General features: G+C 36.4%; 1 protein-coding gene across 3 annotated transcripts in view; it reads right to left on the bottom strand.

The window, feature by feature from the left end:
- The window catches only part of large1 (LARGE xylosyl- and glucuronyltransferase 1), a 364,426-nt gene that overhangs the window by 35,424 nt on the left and 304,755 nt on the right, over positions 1-24,247 (bottom strand). For all 3 annotated transcript variants that reach the window (XM_049473482.1, XM_049473490.1, XM_022671307.2), the window contains exons 5-6: positions 20,291-20,414; positions 19,335-19,506 (exon numbers count right to left, since the gene is read on the bottom strand). In XM_049473482.1, the coding sequence (XP_049329439.1) occupies positions 19,335-19,506; positions 20,291-20,414 (296 nt within the window). The remainder of the gene's footprint in view (positions 1-19,334; positions 19,507-20,290; positions 20,415-24,247) is intronic.

Genomic DNA, 24,247 nt, shown 5'->3' with positions numbered 1-24,247 from the left:
TTACAGTTGGCAGTGGTCTTTTTTTCTTGGCTTGGCTGCACTAATTTTTCCTAAGGTATGAAGTAGTTTGAAATAAGCAATTACTGTGGACCTTTACCTCGCTCTACCTCCAGCATTATGTCATGTCATGTGAGCACAGTCTGTAGCGTGAAGAGCTCCCTTTGTTGCTGAATATGGGTAATGCAGGTGATGTTATTTATTCATACATTATTATTATTATTATTATTATTATTATACACAGCTCTTTCGATGTGTTTTTCAAAAAAATAAAATAACATTTTGAAACATTTTGAAATTTATCTTTGAAAAGGTAATTTATCATACAGCTCTAAACCTCAAGCTGAAAACACCTTGGCAGCCATAATACATATACATAATACATATACAGAAGTCTTGTGGCATTAATGACTCGTCTTAAGATGTTTAGACAGTGACTAGTGTTAGCAGAAACATGCTTCACATTTAGCAATGTGTTCTTCTGTTAGTGAAATGCAATTATATATAAATATTTTTTGGCTTGGCTGCACTCATTTTTCTCGGGGTAAGAAGTAGTTTGAAGTGAGCGTTTACTGTGGACCTTTACCTCACTCTACCTCCAGCCTCGTTATGTCATGTGATCACAGTCAGTAGCGTGAAGAGCTTCCTTTGTTGCTGCACCTTGTTATTGCAGTCCGATGTTATTTATTTATATATTATCACAGCTCTTTCGACGTGTTTATCAAAAAAAATTCTTATTGAAATGCTAAAAAAAAAGAAGTGCAATTTATCATACAGCTCTAAACCTAAAGTTGAAAATGCCTTGGCAGACAATTCTTATACAAAAGCCTTGTGGCATTGATGACTCTTCTTCAGATGTTTAGATAGTTTAAAAATGGCCATGTTTGACTAGTGTTAGCAGAAACATGCTCTTTTGAAATGCAGTTATATATTTTTTTTTTTGTTTGGCTGCACTCTTATTTCCCATGGTATGAAATAGTTTGAGTTTTTACTGTGGACCTTTACCTGACTCTACCTCCAGCCTCGTTCTGTCATGTGAGCACAGTCTGTAGCGTGAAGAGCTCCTTTTGATGCTGCACATGGGTAATGCCGTCTGATGTTATTAATATATATTATCACATCTCTTTTAATGTGTTTTTATTTTTCTTTTTTTCATATTAAAATGCCGAAAAAAAATGAACACAGAAGTCCTGTGGCACTGATGACAGTTCTTCAGATGTTTAGAGAGTTTAAAGTTGGCCTTGTTCGACTAGTGTAAGCAGTAAGCCGGTCATGATAAGACCCTGCCTCAGCCTTCACTCGAGAGATACGCTGATGGTGAGAGGAAGGCTGAGGCATTATGAACCTAAGAGACACTAAAGTTAAGTGACTAGAGACACACTGGGCCGTTACTATGTTTCTATGTTAGTTTTGGACATTTATGGGGGCATTTTTTCTAATATAGATATGTTTTGGGTTGTGTATGTGTTTCGCTGTGCTTTTGCACAACTGGGTCACAGTATATGTAAGTGCATTTTGTAAGTGCAAACACAATGGACGATATCACGATTTTTAAAATGATTGAGGTCATGTCCATTTATTGAACGATAAGCCGATAATGTAATTACTGTGACAGCTCTAGTTAGCAGAGCTTTTATAAAGAACCCACACATTTCTAAAGCCTAGAAATTCTAGCTTCACAGAAAAGTGCTGCTGCCGATATTTAGACGTAGTGTTCTTCATTTGTTCATTATTAGAGCCTGTTTAAGCAATGCTGTTCCTCTTCATTATCTCTCTTTCTTTACACACCAATACTGTCACTTCTTTTATCTTCCTCCATTTACAAGAATAACACTAACAATGCTCGCTTGATCAATTTCCTTGCTCTCACTTGGATGAATGGGAATTCAGGGCTGATATTAATGACTTGTGTCTCTATTCTGGCTGGGCTCCATTCAATATGTTCATTCAGACTGAACAGAACTGCAGCCGCTTTGTGCTCTGATATAATGAAGGTGTTTGGCTATCATAACACAGATCTACTGCCTTCTCCCCGTATCTCCACCTGCACTAGACTGACATTCAGACACAAATTACCAACGTCTGCGTACGTCTATAAGAGACGGGGTATGAGAGAAAGAGAGAAAGAGAGAGAGAGAGAGAGAGAAGGAGCAAGAAAGTTATGATCTTGCAATGATTTTTACACACAATTAAAACTCTTAAGCTTTATTTTCTTTTTAATTCAGTTAGTCTCTCTCTGATAGGAACACAATTTATGATTCACAATATACTATAATCTCAAACGGCTGTTCAGCTTTAGTTTAACCTGATTTATTATAACAAATGCCATGTCTGCTCCTGCTCCAAGCAAACAACGTGCGCTCTGGCTTTATAAACACATTGTGTCGATGATATGTAAGGATTATTATGTTAAGAATTTTGTATATACATATAGACATTTGTTAATTTTTTTGTAAGGGATTTTTTTTTTCATCACAAAATGTCATGTGGTGCAACCATGATTTATATTTAAATTAAATAATTACCTTAACATTTTTTTTACAAGTTTCCAGTAACATGTTTAATGCAACCACTTTGTTCATAGAGTTTTAATAGAATTTAAAATATAATAAGCTCATCATTTATATTCAATAATGTAAGATATTTTTTTATTACATAGAACTGATAGAAATCATCTTAAAAATACTGTTTCACATTAATATTTCAGCCACCAAAATAATATATACACTACCAGTAAGAAGTTTTAAAACACCCCCCCCCCCCCATAATTTTTACCATTTAAGCTCTTAAAGTCCAGTCAACATAATTAGAAATGGTACAAAATCTATTGTACAAATTGTTGCAGTAAACTGACAGGGCCTTTAATAATAAAATATTTTCTTTTTAATTAAGTTGGTCTCTCACTGATAGGAACAAAATATATATTTTATACAATACATTATAATCTCAATCTGTTCTAACTATTAATTTTGCACCACAAAATGAGCTAAACAGCTGTTCAGCTGTAGTTTAACCTGATTTATTACCAAGATATTTACTATAGCCATGAACAAACGCCATCTCTGCTGCTGCTTCAAGCTAAATTCCATTAAATTATGTTGTAGTCCAGAATACAGGAACTTTTTCCTGTTTTTCTTTCTTTGTGCTGCCTCATGCAGATCTGACCAAAAAGAGGAGAGAACATTCTCATGTTGTTTAATAATGAAGTCGACATTCTTGTTATCCAATTCAAACCAGAGCAAAAAAATATATAGCTTTGAAAACACCATCAGCTTGATTGTGAGCAAAGAAATCTAGTTCTATTTTGACTTCATTTAGTCTATAACTGTTTTTAAAGCTTGTCTAAATGTTTAGCATACGCCAGATATCAGATTTTGGGCCAAAATATATATTTCCTAATGCACTGTATAAATTACTTTGCATGACATGATTCACTACGTTGTCCACAATAACAGTAATTTAATGATACTGTGATTCTGCGAGACTTTGCATTTTACAAGACAATTATCTATAAAATGTCACAGAATCTGTGTGACTGAAAATGATAAAATACTCCTAAATAAACAAATACCAGGAATTATGGATTTACTGGTGTCAGTTTCACATAATATAACCAATATTCTTCACCGCAGGTTTGTCCAATTCATTTGATTAGCGCCACCACCTGGAGTAATGAAGCAATACCTCACATTGGTGGCCAGTATTAGAGAGTTTAGAGCTTCTACATTTCAATGAATTTTCGATATTTGTTGTCATGTAATAATAAGGTATCAGAACTGAAAACGATATTGATATACTGATATTTTGTCCCACACTGTCCAGTACTGACTTATGAAACATGTGTGTTGGGTTGCTTGTCTGTTTACATGGACCACCCACTGTCTACTGTGGATATAGAACCATACAGAACCCACTATCAGGCCTCACTCCAAATCCAATAATTCACTTCTCTTTGCTGGCCAAAGTTTAAACTCAATCACAAGATAACACCTCACAACTTATACACGCGTGGGATTTCCCAAGCCACACACTGCCATCTCATGACATTTGGAAAGCCAGTGTAAACTACTGATCGTCTAGAGAAGCCGCATGAGTTGTGGGCTGACGATGGAAAAAAAAATTTAAGCAACTCAGAAAATATACATTTAGAGAAGAAAAATGAAACGAAATTTGCATTTCATGAAAAGAACACATTGGAAACAGGGAAGCATTTGCCCGTCAAGCACTGGTGCTGCCAGTGGCATTGGCAGTATTGCCTGGATGGAGGAAAGAATGGATTCTGCAGAACGAATACCAGCAAATCCTGGATGTGAATGTTAAACCATCTGTGAAAAAGCTGCAGCTGAAAAGAGGACGGCTTCTACAAAAAAGATAATGATCCAAAACATGCCTAGAAACATCTGATACACACAACCATATCCATCCATAGCACAAACACACACACTATCAACACAACATGGCTTTATGAACACATTGGGTCAATGATATATAAGGATTATTATATTAAAAATGTCCAATCATTCGTTACATTTTTTTAATCTAAGTGATTTAGGTTTTTGTTTTTTGTTTTCACAAATTGTCATGTGGTGCAACCGTGGTTTATCTTAAAATGAATTAATTAACGTTTTTCTTTCTTTTTTTTTTCTTTTTTTTACACGTTCCCAGTAGAGTTCATTTATATTTAATAATGTGAGAGTCAACCTTTTTAACTTTACTTAACAGAGTCGTTTTCTCTCTAAATTTTCTCAATAATTATCTTAAACATACTGTATCCGCAATTCATATTTTATATTAATTATATATATACACTATCGGTCAAACGTTTTAGAATACCCTCTTTTGTTTTTATTATTATTTTTGCCATTAAAGCTCATCAGGTCCAGCCAATAATTATTGCCAGGGCCATTTAAAAAAAACAGAAAACTGAAAAATCGGAAAAACTGAAGAAAAAAAATAATTTTAGAAATAAATTAGGGTTGTGCAGATACTGGCACTTACACACAGTATCTGTATCGGCAATGGGTATTGGCCGATACCATTTCCAGGTTTGGAAAGCGGGAGTAAAAGAAACACTGCACATATATCTTGAAATAAAACTAAAAATTGAAAATCTGAAAAGTGCCTAAATATTTCCTGGTTTTTACCATATTTTAATCATTACATGTTCCTTTAAATAATTCTATATCGACAACAGGAGCTCCTTGTCAATCATTATCGACTGCAGCCAATCATCTTAACAGACCTTTAAAAAAAAGGTGGAAACCTTATTCAGGATAAAACAGTTATCTGTACTTGGTATCAGCCGATACCAGAAAAGCCGGTATCTGTAAGGAAAAAGTGGTATTGCTGCATCCCTAAAAAAAATACCAGTATATTGTACAAGGAACAGATCAAGTTACTGCACTCTCTACTGCAGCATTTACACACTTACACACAGCACATTCACACTTTCATCATAATAACACAGATAAATCTGTAACTATTAAATAATAACTATAACTATTAAATGTATATATATATATTTTTTTTTCAAATTGGTACAGGAAGAGGTCTGGCTGATCCACATTGCAATACCTTTAACTCAGCTTAACATACTAAGCTTCAGTTTCAGCAGTGAAGAAAATAATTAGACGGCTGCAACAATTCACTCATGTTTTGTGAAAAGATACAGGGAATATATTTATATGTATACATAGGAGAGGTACTACATGTATATTTGAAAGAATTTAAACCTTTCACTAACTGAAACTGAAACATTCAGACAACCTTCACATCACTGACCCACCTACAGAAACCATGTATCAACAAAACACCACAGCAGAGATCCACAGATCCATATCTCGCCCCAATCATAGACCATCCTGTACCGACAGGCCTTTCCCAAAGAGACACAGAACAGTACAGATCAGAGAGGAGTTTAGACTGCAGATTATTACTGAAATAATCCCTCAGAGCCTCCGCTGCTGTTTACGGTGCGCTCGGTCTCGGCTCTGTGACTGATATACAGTGCAGGAGGAATTGTTCCCAGTGATCCCTGCCTCAGCCTCAGAGCATCTCTGCAGCCTCCTGTTTACACAAACATGCTCTTATATTATTGATCTGCTTGCCAGAGATGTGTGTCCTGAAGCATTGAAAATACAGCTGGGCTCTCAATACACACCTGTTCTGAGTCACAGCGCCGTCGTAACACACTTTATAAATGACACACATGCACATTTCCCAGATGTGCACTGGAGTTGTATGTTCTGGCACACAGGCCTTTTACTGCCCTTTGTTTTTCTCACATTTTTGTTTGTACTATAATGTTCTGTAAATAATCATAATTAATCACACCATTTCCTCTTATTTAGCCAAAAAATGACTTTTTTCATGCCTTCATGAAAATATGATTTTTAAAACATCAGTGCGGACATGAACAATAAAACCAAAAATCCAAATAAAACTATAATTAAAACTGATATACTATAGTAGGTCTAAAAAATAATAATAATAATAAAAAAAAATCTTTAATAACAAAATGTGTTATCAGATCCTGAGAGCTCCATTATGTAGGGCTTAATCACTGAATTAACTCTGAGCTGATGAATTTGTTAGCTAAAAATAGATTTTCTCCATCGATAAACTGAAACACAAAGATTTGCAGACCAAATTCCTAGGAGTTTTCCAAAACTTTCTGGGTGTTTTTATTTTTCCTAAAACTTATCCAGGCCTGGAAATTGCTATTTTCAAATTCCAGGACTTTTCCAGGTTTTTCACGACTGTATGGACCCAGTTAATAGTGGATCTTGACAGAAAAAAGTATATTGATGTCAAGTGGTATCAATTGTTTAAAATCACAACAATTATCTTCTATGATAACATTTAAAATAAATAATTTTGTAATGGATTCATTTATTTTCATATTTTCATATTAGTTTCACTTAAAACATAGATGGAATCCACTAATACCAATTATACGGCATACGACAGCATATGACAAGTGTCTCAGCCCTCAGTAGGCGGAGAGTAAAGCCTTTTAGATTAATTTGCTTCAAAAATTAGAAGTTTAAAATGTTCTATTTTAAACCTCTATTCTGCAATTCAGTCTGTGTTTCTTGCATTATTGAAAGCATATGGTCCTACAACTGAATGTTTTCTACTGATTAATGATTTTAAGCAAAGACTATTAAGTTCTAAGTATGTTATACAGTGGACAGTACATTAACATACAATGTGGAACATACTAATAGAAGCAAAAAATAAAAATATATTTAAAAAATACAAAAATGATTAACAGGGACAAGATTTCGGTTACAGGTCCGGAATGTCTGTTTCAACTAATATTCACACACACAAAAAAGCAAGTTGTTTCTGATGCAACTATAGCTAAAAGTAAATATATAATATATATATATATATATATATATATATATATATATATATATATATATATATATATATATATATATATTTTTTTTTTTTTTTTCCATAAAACCCATATTAACTGCACTTAGCATGTCTTCAGTGTGCAGTGTGCTCTACCTTTATGGAAGATGCTGTTATTGATGCTCTGGCTTAAATAATGATGGACTATATTGAGGTCAGCCACAATTATTGAGCTCATTTTTTGAGCGGTAAATCAATAACAATACTTGAGACTGACCTACTGATAACAAAACAAGACCATGCAGTTAGTAGAGGGGTCTTGAACGGTCAACAGTAAATAGCCATTTGGAATTTAGTGTTAAGGCTGGTTGTGTCATATTTCTATAATTTAAGCACAAAATTCTACCAGCAAAATAGATATTTTAGACAAAATCCTTTAAATCAAGTAAAAATACATTAATGATTTTTTTGGTTTTTTTTTATTGATTAACCATACAGTAATGTTTAACAGTTAACAGTAAATAGGCTTTTAAAATGTAGGGTACACAAAGCTAAAGGCCTCATTACCTAATATAGATCCATATTGCTTGAGGCACTGCACATGTGTGAAATAGGCTTCAGGGTAGGGTTGGGCGATATGGCTCTAAAATAATATCACAATATTTCAGTGTATTTTTCCGATAACGATATACTTGGCGATATAGGAAAACTAAAATAATTAATTCATTTCAGGAATATAGTATAATAGTATAACAGAATAATCATAATGTGGCAAAATAAATAATATAGCATAAAATAATATAATGCAGCAAATAATATTGCAGAATATTTAGTGCATGCATATAAACTGCAAACTAAAACAATTATACAATAAGTACACTTAAAGCTTCACAGTAAATAATAGACTACTTTTAAGACAGAACAGCCCTATTATCACGATATGGATTTTTAATATCATAATATTTCTGTGTCACAATATATTGTATACGATATAATATTGCCCACCCCTACTTTAGGGTTTAGATTATTATTTTTTGTATTAAAATTTAAAAATAATCTTTGCTCCAAGATTCTTTTTAGAACCCCAGACTAGACCCTTACTTGTCTTTCACATTTTCTGCATTTTCTGCTGGTATCAGCCCACTACAGATACTGGGTTCTGGATTGATGTCATCTCAAATTCTGTGTTTTACTAGTAAGAAAGTAGGAAAACTTTTGTAAAAAGTTCCTAATTGAAGTGTGAACAGAAATGACATTACTGCTTCTGCCAGCAGCCACAGACTTTAGGATTTCTGCCCAAAATGATGGCAGAACTGCTTCAGTTCACTAAGCTTTGTAAAGACTGAATGTAACTCAAAAAAAAAAAGTAAGAGAGGAGGAAAATCACACAGAATAAAAAGAAAAATAGGGAGGGGAGAGAGGAGGAACGGAGGGAAAGGAAGAGACAGAGAGAAAGAGAGAGAGAATGTAAGTGAAAAAGATTGAGGCAGTGAGCAGCAGGGCCTGAGAGTGAAAGAAAGGCATGTAGAGAAAGAGAAAGAGAAAGAAAGAGTGCGAGAGCGTGACGCCGCATGATGAATCCTATTCATGAGGCGAGTTCATTCGGAACCCTGCCATTTTCCTGGAGACTCGGAGGCGGTGAGCTGTCGTTACTAGGCTGCTGAGAGTGAAGAGAGGAACTGAGCGATTTCAAGAAGCCATGTGTGTGTGAGAGGGTGTGTGTGTGTGTGTGGGCTGAGGACAACCTGTTTGACTTACAGTGAGTTCACGGTGTGCACACAAACACACAAACACTGCAGCATAGGGCTGCGTGATATTAGAATATTTTTACATTGCAAATATTTTTTTTCAAAAATATATATCGCAATATTAAACAGTGCAGGACCCATGACATCACCAGCCCCGCCCCCACCCGCACGCTGTCATGCGTCTGGACCGATCAAGATCTGAGTCAGCACCTGGCTGCAACGATTAGTCGATATAATTGACAATGTCGATTATTTAAATTATTTTAATTAATATTTTAATTTAATTGTCAACTGATCTTTAATTTGTAACAGTACTGCATTACTATTACATATGGGAGATTATTTTGTCTCTCCAAAAGTGCACGAACACAACAGATTACATATTAAATCACTAAATATCAGTCATTTACACGTTTAAACAACATACAGATATTTAAATGCCATTTAAACCTCATGTTCTGCTGTTTCTATTGTTTCTAGAGATGGCAGAAATAATCGTTGATTAATCGACTAATTAAAAAAATAATTGTCAGATTAGTCAACTACAAAAATAACCATCATTAGTTGCAGTCCTACTCAAAACCCGAGGAAAACAACAAAACAACAGTAATCAGCCCTTTAATCAGCCATTTAATGGCTTTATAAAAAGGTAAATAAGAGCGTTTTTCTTGGATTAAAAGCGTGAATTCAGCTGTAACTGGAAATATCTGCTCAAAACTGTGCTGGACTGAGATGCACAGCTTTCGACACGTGCGTTTACAAGCACGTGAAGCGAGGTAACCACATGGTAAACGCATGGTAACGGCATGGTAACCGAGGTAACTGCATGGCCTCAACCCACATGGCTGGACATGTGATTTTACAAGCACATATTCAGCCATGCGAATAGAGACCATGCTTTTCCTTCGTGTTTTTCAGGCAGCAGCAGCCTGTCACTCACACAGACACACCTTCAGCTTGACCAGAAATGCAGGTGTAAAGTGTGTTTTCATTTAGTGTTGGCTCAATGAATAAATTACACTTCCTGACTGTAGGGGGAGCCTAAGTGCAAGAAATAGCTCTTCTCCATAATGCTATTTGAGTAAGCACGATCAGTCCAGCAGTCACACACTCTGCTCGAATGCAAGAACAGAAAGGTATGAAAAGACTGAAAAAAAAAAAAAGAATAAAACATTTTAAAAGCCTGTCAGTGTTGATGGACTATATATGTGGGCTTTGGAGAAAACTGTATAAATTGGATTTTTTTGGATTTCTGGCTGAATCTCTACTTTAAAGGCAACCTTCTTTTCCACTCACTGTCATGAATCAAGCTACTGCAGCACAGGAGAGCACAATCTGCAGCACAGAAGGAGTCTGATCCCCCTGTTGCTCTGCAAGGTCACCCTGCAGAAAGAAAACTCCCTCTGACAACCTGTAGAATCAACACTGCTGCTCTCCACTGAGCCTGGAATCACATTTTATTTACAACAGCGGAGGATTCAACATACTGAGTGGAGCACAAAATACTAATAAAATACAATCGCTACCCAATCAGACAGCCAATCAAGTCTCTGCTGCCTCATACGACCTGATAAACAAGGGGAAACACACTTATGCTTCAAAGCAGGCCGTTTCCAAAAAGCGTTAAGAAAAACAACGACCCTTTCAAAAAGCGTTGAAAAAAACAACGGCCATTTCTAAAAGCGTTAAGAAAAACAACGGCCATTTCTAAAAAGCGTTGGGAAAAACAACGGCCCTTTCAAAAAGCGTTGAAAAAAACAACGGCCATTTCTAAAAGCGTTAAGAAAAACAACGGCCATTTCTAAAAAGCGTTGGAAAAAACAACGGCCATTTCTAAAAAGCGTTGGGAAAAACAACGGCCATTTTTAAAAAGCGTTGAGAAAAACAACGGCCATTTCTAAAAAGCGTTGAGAAAATCAACGGCCATTTCTAAAAAGGGTTAAGAAAATCAACAGTGCCGCTCTCCACTGAGCCTGGAATCACATTTTATTTACAACAGCGGTGGATTTAACATATTAAGTGGAGCACAAAATACTAATAAAATACAACCACTACACAATCAGACAGCCAATCAAGTCTCTGCTCCCTCATATGACCTGATAAACAAGGGGAAGCACACTTATGGCTCACAGCAGGTCGTGGTGTTGAGCATATGTACAGAAAGGGAGCTAAATTATCTTCATCTGTGCCTCGTCACGTGTCGGCAGCGAAACCCAGACTGCCAACGTTAATAATAGAAGTGTGCTGTCAGTGTGACTTAGTACTCGTCTGCTATTTCACCCGTTATTATCTTCCTACACACACAACCCACAGATACATTTCTACACTAAACTCCACAGTCAGGTATGACAAAATGAGTGCAGAATTAAACCACACGTTTTTTTTTTAATGGTCCAATTACTTAAAGCAGCATTATGTAGCCTTTTACATAAAAAAAAGGAGCTTACAAATGGTTGAGCTGCTCCTCTGATGCATAATAGAGAGATTGGAGCCCCTTTCAAAAGTATTTCAGGCTCAGTATGCTGCTAACATCACTTTGTAGGACTGCACTTGGAAGATATAGTAGAAAATGTACTATGAGTCATATTTTTGTAAAATCATGTAATATTTATCCACTCTGTCCAGAAATGCATGTATAAAGCGTGTCTTTAGTGGTGGCTCAAACCATAAATTACAGAAAAACAACGTCCATTTCCAAAAAGCGTTGAGAAAAACAACGGTCATTTCTAAAAAGCGTTGAGAAAAACAACGGCCATATCTAAAAAGCGTTGAGAAAAACAATGGCCATATCTAAAAAGCGTTGAGAAAAACAATGGCCAATTCAAAAAGCGTTGAGAAAAACAACGCTCATTTCTAAAAAAGCATTAAGAAAAACAACGGGCATTTCTGAAAAGCGTTGAGAAAAACAACGGCCATTTCTGGAAAGAAAAACAACGCCCATTTCTAAAAAGCGTTAAGAAAAACAACGGCAATTTCTAAAAAGTGTTGAGAAAAACAACGGCCATTTCTAAAAAGCATTAAGAAAAACAACGCTCATTTCTAGAGCATTAAGAAAAACAACTGCCATTTCTGGAAAGCGTTGAGAAAAACAACGGCCATTTCTGGAAAGCGTTGAGAAAAACAACGGCCATTTCTGGAAAGCGTTGAGAAAAACAACGGCCATTTCTAAAAAGCGTTGAGAAAATGGATATTAATCTACACAAATTCCTCTCCTGATAACTGGGTAAACTGGATAAACTGAGTAAAGCGCTTTTATTTACTAACAGTAAGTTTTGATTTAAGGAAGCCAGGAAGCTATTGGCTATCGATTTGTCCCACAAAGCTTGTTTTAACAGGGCTAGCTGGGGTTAGCAGAAGGCTACAGGCCTGTAATACTGAACGGCAAAAGACCTAGAACATAGTACAGTTAGCGACTAATGCTAACACTGCTGGAGAACTAAACTGGAAATCTTGTAGTATGCTGCAGTTCAGCACAGTGGCTTTACTGCCCTTTACAACCTGACTGGTAAAAACATAATTCATTCATAAGGTGCACCGGATTATAAGGGTTCACTGACGATTTTTGGAAAGATTAAAGGATTTTAAGTGTGCATTATTGTGTGAATAATACAGTAAGCATGGTCAGTTTGGTTGTTATATTCTCTGGAAATGCCCAAGTTTTCAAAACTGTACTGAACAGGAGTAAATTTAACAGCATTTTAGTAAAGAAGAATTTGGAAAACACTCATTATAAATGAATAAAGTACTGTTACTACTGTTACAAAGCTTTTCCAGGTAGAAAGTCAGTACTAGCCTTAAAGTGACTGTTTTATTTTTACTTTATGCAAGGCTATTTAAATAAAAGATGACCGTTTCCTTGCAGAAAGAAATTTTGTTTTGGAACAGAACTTTTAAAAAGCTGCATAAAAACATACATCTGCACGCAGAGCAATTACCTCTCAACAGAACTTCAGAGCCGCCTGACAAAACAGCTCCAATTTACTGTGAAGCATTTACTGTATGTGGCCTCCAGTGCATCATTGGAGGAAAATGCACACTATGATAAAGCCTATAAAGGAGTGTCAGCAGGAAAGACCTCAGCAGGAGGGCGGAAACAAAAAAACCCAGCAGTCAGCCATATTCAAGCCCTCGCCAGGCAAGAACCCTTCAAGGATTTAGTTACACAAAAACAGGCGACTAAAACTGTTCTGATCTGCTGTGGCTTACTTCAGTTAAAATGGTTTAACAAAATTCACAAAAAACTAATTCTCTTGATGTTAAAACCCACTATACTTGAACACTACATTGAGGTGATTTCACACTTATTTTCTTCATTGAAATCTGCACCAGAATTAGGGTTGTGTCTTTTAATGTTAAATAAATGTGTTTTTTATATGGGCCACACAATAGCTTCCTCTTGTGTCCACAGTTAATCCTGTTGGAGGTGTGTCCTTCTTGGTGGTATGCTGACATTACCCTGGATAAAGTGGCTCTTGATACATCACAAAGACTTGCTGTCTTGGTCACAGAGGCGCCAGCAAGACGTGCACCAACAATTTGTCCTCTTTTGAACTCTGGTATGTCACCCATAATGTTGTGTGCATTGCAATATTTTGAGCTAAATTGTGTGAGCTCTTACCCTGCTAACTGATTCTTCACGCTCTACTCTTACTGGTACAATGCGCAATTAATAAAGATTGGCAACCAGGCTGCTCCAATTTAGCCATGAAACCTCCCACACTAAAATGACAGGTGTTTCAGTTTTATTGTCCAACCCCTGTATATTTTGCTATGATATTATAGGAATTTTCCTAGCTGCTCCATATCACGCTGTTTGCTATTGCTAGTGCTGTTATGTGGTTACTCTGGTACGCCAGGCTGTTACATAATTATGGGTTTCTTTCTGAGGCAAAATAACAGGGTTGCAAACAGGCTTGTAAAACTGCATCTGAGGGTTTTTCATCCAAGCCAAAGGCACACAAATTATTTACCTATTAAAAACAACTTAAAATACTCAATAAATGCTTTTCATGGAAAGTTCAAATGATGAAATAACAGATTTTACAGAAAGTTGCATTCATGAGGACCAAACTTTTTCCACATCACTGTAATTCACTATGTTCTCCCACTGAACACAAACCACCCCCTCGCATTCACAAATGTCTGTCAATCCTTTATTTTTAAATACCAAGTTAACACCCCAGCAATTTTCAGTTGACGCTATGCTGCAACACATCAAATTCAATCCCACAATGCTTTGCACCAGGCATCTCAGGCAGCCCCCATGCTGAGATCTGGCATGCACATAGCGAGGCACTCAGCTGCCTGACTAAAGGGTGGGTGGAGAATGATGACCAGCAGCCTGGCCTTCCACAGCGCAGTCAGATGAGTGGGACAGTCAGTTCACACAGCTTTAAAAGGAGGGAAAATAAAATATAGCTGTAAGCGGCAAAACCACAGGAGTCCAAGTGCTTTTTAGAATAAGAATTAGAAATTCTTGAAAATTATAAACTCCAGTGCCTTAAAAAGCTAGGACATCTCACAGGTTGTCATTTACTTTGACAAAAACGTTTTCATGCAGAATTTGAACCAATCATCTTCTGAGTGGGAACCTACTGAATTTATTTTCAGAAAGCAATAAGGAACCAAGCACTATTTAATTAAATAATTGCCAGGTAACACGTTTTTGGAATATGTTCAAAAATCTAGGACTAGTACAAAAAACAGTGTTTTATGGTTTTGGTTTTAAATATGGCAGTTGGGAGTGTGGGCAGAGCTATAAAAAAATTTATATAGATAACAAAAAAAAAAAAAAGACAGAGAGAATGAGATGTTCATGCAGAATATGTGACTAAATAAGATGCAAAAGTGCAAAATGATAAGATAAGTGCAAAATGTTTATCTATAGTGCCATCATTTTTTTACTTGAATAAATAGTGGGTAAGCAGCTACACCTACCCTGTAGATCAATGTATGACCAATGCCAGGTTCACACTACACAACTGGTCGTGCCGTGCAAGTTCTTCAATTGCTGAGACTTTCACACAATTTTTGACACAGGGATAAAAATTACACTTTTTTTTTTTTTCGTTGTAAGCGCTGACTCACCTGGCTGCTCTCCAGAAACGTTTCATCACATAACACAACAGAATTAAACACAAGTGAGAACTAGCACTGTCATGAAAGAGAATCTCTATAGAGGAGAATACGCACTTGAGTCCAACATAAGTGGGTTCATATAAAGCAACTGAGCAGGATCAGGATCAGTTTCAGGATCGCAGACATCATGCTCAACCTGTATCAATCAGCTCACAGTAGCAGTTATGCTAGTGCTTTAAAAGTGTAAAACCAGTTTTCTGTAGATAAACTGAAATATACAGGCAAGCTTTTTTAATTTTTTTAGTAAAATACATTATGCTACTTCCTTTTAAAATGAAAGAAATACTTGTTCACAATGATAGCCGCTGCTCCTGACTCCCAGTCACAGACTGAGTCAGATATCTAGCATGCCAAACATTTGCCAGGCGTCTGCGACTGGTTGGCGATCAGTCTGCGACAGGTCGGTAAGCATCTTTCAGTAGTTGACACTATGTGACTGTGCGAGCGCAGAGAGATCCAGATTTGCCTCAGAGCAGAGTTTTTGTCGGTGATCAAACAAAAACTGTTGGCGATTAAAACGCTGCTAAAATCGTGTAGTGTGAACCTGGCATAACATGGAGAAAACTTTTGGTTCATGCGGCATTTCATTTAAATTCTAAACAGTATGGTTTTGAAAATGAAAAAGAGACGAACTGTTTTTTCTTGTCCTGTTTTATAAGATGAGGATTTACACATAAACAGAGAAAATTTAAGAAAAACAAAGTATGGAGGAAAGTAATGGGTAACTTGCTAGATTAGCCAGCATGCTACCTGTCCAGACTGGTACATGCCCACACAAGCGGCCACAAACACAACCATAGGATACAAACTTCAGCAGTGTGAACACAAGGTTATAGAATCAGAACTAGTAGAGAACATCAATGGTTCTCAAACCCCTAATAAAAGTACATTTTTTTACTGATTAAATACAAGTGCTCTCTGAGGCTGGATTTAAAAAGGCTCTACCTTAATAAATATAGCAGTTCGAATGGTAATTAAGTAGTGTGAGTAATTAAAGGTAAGGGGAACGCAAGTTCACACTAATAACATAATCCTGTAGCACAGGACATTCTACATTATTCAGCTTTCAAATCTGCCTGCTTTATGCTTTACCCTCACAGCTAGCCTGAACTCTGACTCACACAGGAGTCACTGAGGTGCTTGCTGTGTGTCCTCATGCTCAAGCATGTGCTTCACAGTCGGTGAAACTCAATAAATATAGGCAAGGGATGTATTTATATCACATCAAATCAGAAAGAAAATATAAAAAGTGAAGCTGAGAGGCAAAGATACTGTATGTTATCATATACAGAGCCACAGCTCACAGAACACAGATAAGTGCTAATGGTCACCGCATGGCTGCAATGTGAAGCATCAGAGTGTGATTCTTTGGTTCCAATTATAAGCAGAAATGTGTGCCAGTGAATATATTTGTAGTGCATAGACATCAGCTGTAATAATCTCTTTACAATTATTGTGACTCTTACTTTTGTTTTTCTTCCGTAATTATGTGGATTTTATATTTATTTAAGTCACTGTAAAGTAATTCATCTTCTTAAACCCTGTGTGTAGGCCTACACCTTAGTTACTAGTCTAAGTTAGTTACTACTCTATGTTCCATATAGCTAGTTCTGACTCAATTTGTATAAACAAATTAAAATACAAGTTATAGAATTGTAGTAGCACTTATGCTATATCAGGATTTTATCTTTAAATACTACTGCATCTTAAAAATTAGAATATTATATATATATATATATATATATATATATATATATATATATATATATATATATATATATATATATATATAATTGATAAAACTCGATTATTAAATATATTTTAAGTGTTTGTTTATTTTATTGTTGATGATTATGGCTTACAATTAGTACTTTTGGCAGTGTGGGCAGTGTGCCAAGTCCTGCTGGAAAGTGAAATCTCCATAAAAGTTGTCAGCAGAGGGAAACAAGTGCTGAACTAACTTTGGACCAGCAGATGACATGGCTAATCAGCATCAGCATCATCATCATCATCGTCGTCGTCGTCTTCAAAATTTATGTGGTAAAGAGTGTGTATACTATCATTAAAAAGTTACTTTATTTCAGTAATTCAGCTCAAATTGTAAAACTTATATTATATAGACGCTTTTTTCTTTTTATTGTGGATGATTTTGGCTTACATCCTGCTGGAAAATGAAATCCGCATATCCATAAAAGTTGTGAACAGAGGGAAGCATGAAGTCCTGACCATTACTGACCATCAGTAAATTTTGCATTTTATTTGGAAGAGTCTGGAGGAAAACACACAGTCCAAACTGCTTGTGCAATCAGTGATGGTTTATTTATATATATATATTTTTTTCATTTATTCATTCTGCTTTTTTACTTTTTTTTTTACTTGCATAAGAATCATGATACATTTTTATTAATATTTTGGCATTGTTTAGAAACTTCATTTCTTTATTTCAGTTTGTATTTTAGGTTTATAATTTTTATTTTATTATTTTGTTGCTTGTTTTAAAATCATGAATTGTTAATGTAATTTCAAATGTCTTATTCTTGGTTTATTGTGATTTGGGTTTTTCATATATTAATTTTACTACACTGTTTTCAGTAGATTAAAGATTTTAAATATTATTTTGTTCTTTTAATCCCATTTTTTGTCAGAACTTGGCAACAATGAAAATGACTGTCTTCCTTAATGTATTTTAGAGTGAAAATACCAGTCGATTGAGTGACAAACTGTAAACTACTGTAAACTCACTGCTCAATACCAAGTTTTATCAATGAGGAGAGTCAGTGGCTCATGAGTGAAATGCTTTGCTTTGATTGGCTTGCAGTTAAAACAGCACATGCTTCACGTATATATATATTAGAAAGGGGTGCTGTCTTTGCAAATGATTTGCTAATGAGAAAGTTGGGTGCTGGTGCTCATTTCTATGTACAGAGGCTCATTAATCGTCCATTCAGCTGCACTGAAATCTCGTATGTCTTTGTGCGTGTGCCAATTAGTGCTTGTTATTGATAATTAACAGCCAAAGTGAATAAACTGTAGCAGTAGAGAAGCAGATTATGCATAATCCAAAAACAACAAAGCTGTGCTTTATAAAGCTGTGCCACGTTTTCTGCTTTTGGCACACCTGCCAAAACCTGCCATCCCCAAGCACTGAACTAAACAGGCACTCATTGTGGGGTGTGCTGTTACCATTTCAAACGTACCTGCCACTAAAAAATTACCGTTCACGGCACTATCACACGCTATCATCTCTCTGACAGAAAGGATTAAGTGTAATGCAGCAGGTGTAGAACTAATGAAACGCTTTAATGAACCACCTTTTGTGATCGGCTCGTTGTGGAGGAGCGCACACTGCGCATTTTTCCCTCTTTATTTAGGAGCTCTTATCAAACCCAGCTGGTACCAAAGCTACTGATTGGGCTATTGTTACTTTAACTTTTCTTTTTTACCCTTTTAAAAAGCCTTAAAAGATTTGGCATCTTGTTGTCACGCTGTTTACTGGGCTGATCGCTGATCAAAGACGAGAAACTGTGATAAAAATCAATCATGCACAAACACAAATAATAATAAAAAAGAAACTATTGTTTCACTGCAGGGTTTCTGCTGTTTTTAGGAAAAGAAAAATACATTTAGTATTTTCCAATAAATCTTCCATCAGACAAACAAACAGTCTTCCCATGTTTCCTAAAGCCAGGGGTTCCTAACTTTTTGGGGTCCTACTGCATTTCATTCCAATTCTCAACAGTGTGTTTCTGAACATGACAGAGAGACTAAAACTCTAATCTCTTCTGCTCCTGTTTTAAATGATGCTTATTTGCACATAAACAGAGAAATTTGTGAAAAAACAAAGCATGGAAGACCCGATAGGTAACTTGATAGATTAGCCAGCATGCTACCTGTCCACACTGGTACATGCTAACACAAGCAGCCAGCAACACACCAACAGGATACAAACTTAGGCAGTGTTATATATAGTAACACATTTACAACACCCCCCCAATCCTAGAATGACATGCTAGACTTATTTATAGCACACCTTAATCCCTGCAAAATAATGAAAGCACATTAACATACATTAAACAAATGCACTACCTTTGAACTTGTGAAAGACGGCCCACAGCTCAGCGATGTCTGTGGCGAAGGTGATGTCGGTGTCCAGAACGATGACTTTCTGAAGTTCAGAGGGCAGCGTCTTGGTCAGAACCAGCTTCATCAGGCCGTAGATACCGGAGTAGTGCTTGTTGGGGATCCACGACACCTCGGACTAGCACAGCAGAGAATGGCAATGTTATTCTTTATGAAGAATTAACTAACGTTCATTAAAATTTGTTGTACTGTCTTGTGCTGATTTTATGTTTGTAAGATCATTTAATAAAATTTACTTTAATTTACTAATGCTTTTCCCCCCATGTTATTGTACTTGTAAACTAGTATATTGTCTGTGATGCACAAAACCCTTGTATCTCCGCAAGTGGCAACTTCACAAAAAAAAAAGTCAGTTTACAATTTAAAGAATGCCACGAGTGTCAAAAAGTGGGGAAAAAAAGGGGTTAAAAAAACAGTATGTAACAAATATATAAATAAACAAGCTTTATTCTGATAGGCTGCCTCATACTGGACCTGTAAATAGGCACAGTACTGCTGTAGACTGAACAGGCTGATGCACAGCTCTGGAAAAAATAAGAGACCACTCACTAAATTATGAGCTTCTCTGATTTTACCTAATTTAAAACCTCTGGAATATAATCAAGAGGAAGATGGATGATCATCACAAGTCATCAAACCAAGCTGAACTGCTTGATTCTTTGCACCAGGAGAGGCATAAAGTTGTCCACAAGCAGTGTGTAAAACTGGTGGAGGAGAACATGCCAAGATGCATGCACCAAATATTGAATTCTGAACTCTTAAACCTTGATGAATATGAACAGATTTCTATTGGTGTAACTCAGTATAATCACCCAAATGGGGAATTGAACTGTAGTCCCCCAGTTCACAAGCAGGTAGTGGTGTTATCCACCGCGCCACACCAACCACATAACAACCTTTACCTTTAGTTCATCAGCATCGTAGAAGTTCACACGGACTGCTGGCACCATCCAGGTGTGGAAGAGGGAGGCCAGGATCTGCTGAGCGATGGAGTCGGTGATGAAGTGGAAGTGAAGAGGGTTCCGTCTGTTACACATGAAGTAGAAATACAGGCTGTCGTTCTCCAGAAACAACACAGAACCACAAAAGAAGTATTTTACTTGCCATCCACCCCAGATCAATTACGTACCCCTTTCTATTCCCGGCACAACTTTGATTTTTAATAACTATTCCAATTCCAATTGTTCCAATATACTCCCTTCTGAACGATAAAATAGCTAGCGTGGTTAGGGGCTAATGCTAATGCTAGTCCAGCCCTGGTGCTAAAATAATAAACTGAAACTCCTGTATAACTCTGTACTTCAGTGGAGTGGCTTTACTGCTCACTACAATCTGATTAGTAAAGGCATACATAAGGTGCACTGACCATTTTTGGTAAAATGAAAGGATTTTAAGTGCGCCTTATAGTATGAAAAATACAGTAAAACTGTCTCTAGTAGATATTTAATGTGAAATGGAAAAAGTGTGAATTTTTTCTTTTGTTACAAGGAAAATATGGCCTTAAAATAAAATGCCCATATTTCACTCTATTTTTTTAGGATAATATCAAAGATTTTGGTAATATTGGGTACGATATGATATGGCACATCCCAAATTGCAAAACAAAATATCACAATACAATCAAATTCAATATTTTCTATTTTCTAATCTATCAAGTATGAACAAAAGTTGATAACAGAACTATCGTGACATGCCTGTATAGACCTGTATAAAGACATTTGACTGGACCTGACTGTTTTCCTCCTCCGCCCCAGAGATTTAGAGCTGCTCATGTTCACAATGACATTTCAGTCAACCTCGGTCTGATCCTGTGGCTCTGTAAGTGCAGCATGAACTGGTGCATAATTAGCTGCTGATGTGTAAAAAAAAGCCCCTTTCATAAAGATCACATCTCTGTCTGTGTTATTCCGCTCTGTGCAGAACTCTGGCGGCCCTCAGCTGTCACTGTGAGTAAGCGCTCAGGACAGAATAAACTAGCCTTCTCAGCGGCTGTCAGAGCAACAAACAAACCCGGCCGCGCTCTTCAGCTGGTGTCAACGTGTCAAAATATGTAATTTATTTAGATGTCTTGTCCTTCTGAAAACTCCTTTATGTTTTGATGCTTTGTCTTGTAGAGCGGCCGCGACGCCTGCAACGGCCGCAGCGCAGCGAATGGCCTGGAGCCAACAGCCTCGTATTTCTCAATGCGATCTTAACGTGATGTACATACGTAGACTTAGATTTACGACTAGCTCGCCCATTTGTTTGTTTCTGCATTCATAATGACGTGACATTTGCTAAGGAAAGTCAAAAAAAAAAAAAAAAAAGATCATCAATAATGCAGCTCACAATACAGTACAGGCCCACAATACACAATCTCGCCTATAGATCAAACAGCCTGTAAATTACACGAGAGAGAAATGTACACATCACATTCATCACACTACAGGCTCTATGCATGCCCGTCTTAAAGCTTCCCTATTCTCCGACAAATTAACTTCCGTTTTTCATACAGCGGTAGATAATGCTAGGGTAGACTGTCATTGATCAATGAGGAGTCCGGAAAAAGAGAGACTGAGGAATAAGATCAATGTGGTTAGAGTAATGGTTAGGGAAGCTTCATCCACGTTATTAAAACCAGCTCCATAGAGTGTAAAAAAAAGGAGGTAGTTTTAATGTTATGGCTGATTCGTGTAATCTAAGTCAAATATTCTACACACCTCAATTCATTGTTTTTTCATTTTCATTATGTTAAAATGTTCTATGAAAAAAAAACAAAGTGTTAAGCAAACAAAAATATGTTTTATATTTTATATTCTTTAAAGTAAGCATCTATGTGGCATTTTTCAGTCACCTGGAAAGACTCTCGGTTAAAGTTTGAGAGCATCAGTTGTAAAGTTGTAAAGAGGTAGAGTTAGTATACAGTGGATATCCATATTTGAGTAATGTTCTAATCAATATTATGGCAATAACTGATCAATTAAGTAAAGAAAAATGAAAGACAGTTAAAACAAAAACATTTAAAAAACATTCAACCTCCAAGGACCTGGTGTCCACATGTGTAGACATGACATTTTGGGTTGTCTAGACCACAACCCTAAATTTAGCTCTACAAGGGCCTGGTGTCCATTTATGAGGACATTATACTGTCACCTAGTGGTGGCAGAAGAGTTTAACACGTTAGTTTCAAATCAAGATGGCTGACAACCAGTGTTGGGCACGTTACTTAGAAAAAGTAATTAGTTATAGTTAGTAGTTACTTCTCCCAAATAGCAACTGTACTTCACTATAAAAGTAACTAGTTACCAGTAAAAGTAACTATTGCATTACTTTTGTACCCCCCCAAACCCCACCTTCTCAGAGCGTGTATCATAAGCCAGATAAATACACTGCACGGAAGCATCCTCCCCTCCCTTTTTACTCACACACACAACACACAAACACATACACACTTGCGCCTTTGTCTGTAAAGTTAAAGTTAAACTTAGGGTTTTACCATGTCGCTAAACATGATGTATACATTTGTGGACTTTCAGACTTAGTTTTGTTAGTTTAGTTGACGGGGCATCATATATGCAAACAACAAAACGTGAGAATGAAATTGTATTTTGGGATGTTTCAGGTAGAAAAAATACTCAAGTACAAGCAGATATAGCATGTTCACAATGTTCACAAAGTGGTATTCAGATTGACCTTTGAACCTTTGCAGAACAAGCTGAAATGTTTGACCAAACAAGTTTAAATTAACACAAAGGAGTGAATGTTCTGATATGACATGTAATTACGAAGTTATTATAAATCTAGTTCTGAATTAAATGGCGCTTCATCAAGCACCAACTAGCACAATGGTGCCTACTAGAGCATAGGATGGTGATGTGTAAGAAGGTCTAACACAATTGGAGACATTCTGTCACATTTAAAATGATCAAAAGCCTTTCACCTGTTATTAATGTTGAGAAGAGGCACAAAGGAGTGAATGTTCTGATATGACATGTAATGTCAAGTTATTCTTAATCTAGTTCTGTATTAAATGGCGCTTCATCAGAGTGATATTGTACAGAGGTCTTTAACATTGTGAGATTACAGCAAATACTGCAGAGTTACAGCAATTTAGGTTAGAAATTCCAAGGACGCACAGATTGCTTGATGCCTGGAGAGTATTGTATGTGAAATTTTCACAAATGTTTTTAATGAACATTTACCTAGAGACTCTACAGTGTGCAGCAAGACTGAAATGGAGGTGATAGGCCAAATATCCAGAGAGTAGTTTCAATATAGCTATTTTCAAACAATTAGCAATTATGAATGAACAAAGCACTTTTTAAACATAGTTGTATTGAGAAATTTGTCAGAGCCACTGTACTAAATATGGCAAAAACAATTAGATGTCAAAATAGTACAGCATGAGTGACATATACTCGTTTTTTTGGAACAGCGCCCCCCAGTGGGCGGATTGTTTCAGCACTTTGCAGGTCACTACAGTGTCTCCACCTGAACATAACTGCCAAATATCATCCAGATTGGGCAACATTCAGCCTGCCAAAATGTCTGCTGAATGCTGATTGGCTGATGGTGTTCAGCCATGTTGATTGATTAAGTTGCCCTTTGAACATCCTTTAGAGGCTGTATGATAGATTCTGCATGCAAAGTTTCAACTTGCTAGGTTGCACGGTTGCTGAGAAACAGTGCTCCAAATTTACCTCTTGAAGTGAATGGGGCATATATCCAGAAGGACTAATTTGCATATGGCGGCCATATTGTTTACATATTTCAACTTTTTCTTAATGAATATTGAAGCGCATGCTCTCACGAGTGTTTTGATACCAAACATGCCAGGATTGGTCAAAATTCCTAGGACTAGTTTGCAAAAGTAGGTTTTG

The sequence above is a fragment of the Astyanax mexicanus genome, chromosome 2 (genome assembly GCF_023375975.1).
Source record: "Astyanax mexicanus isolate ESR-SI-001 chromosome 2, AstMex3_surface, whole genome shotgun sequence".
Classification (NCBI taxonomy): domain Eukaryota; kingdom Metazoa; phylum Chordata; class Actinopteri; order Characiformes; family Acestrorhamphidae; genus Astyanax; species Astyanax mexicanus.
The sequence above is the reverse complement of the archived record's forward strand: the minus strand, read 5'-3'. Positions and strand labels throughout refer to the sequence as shown.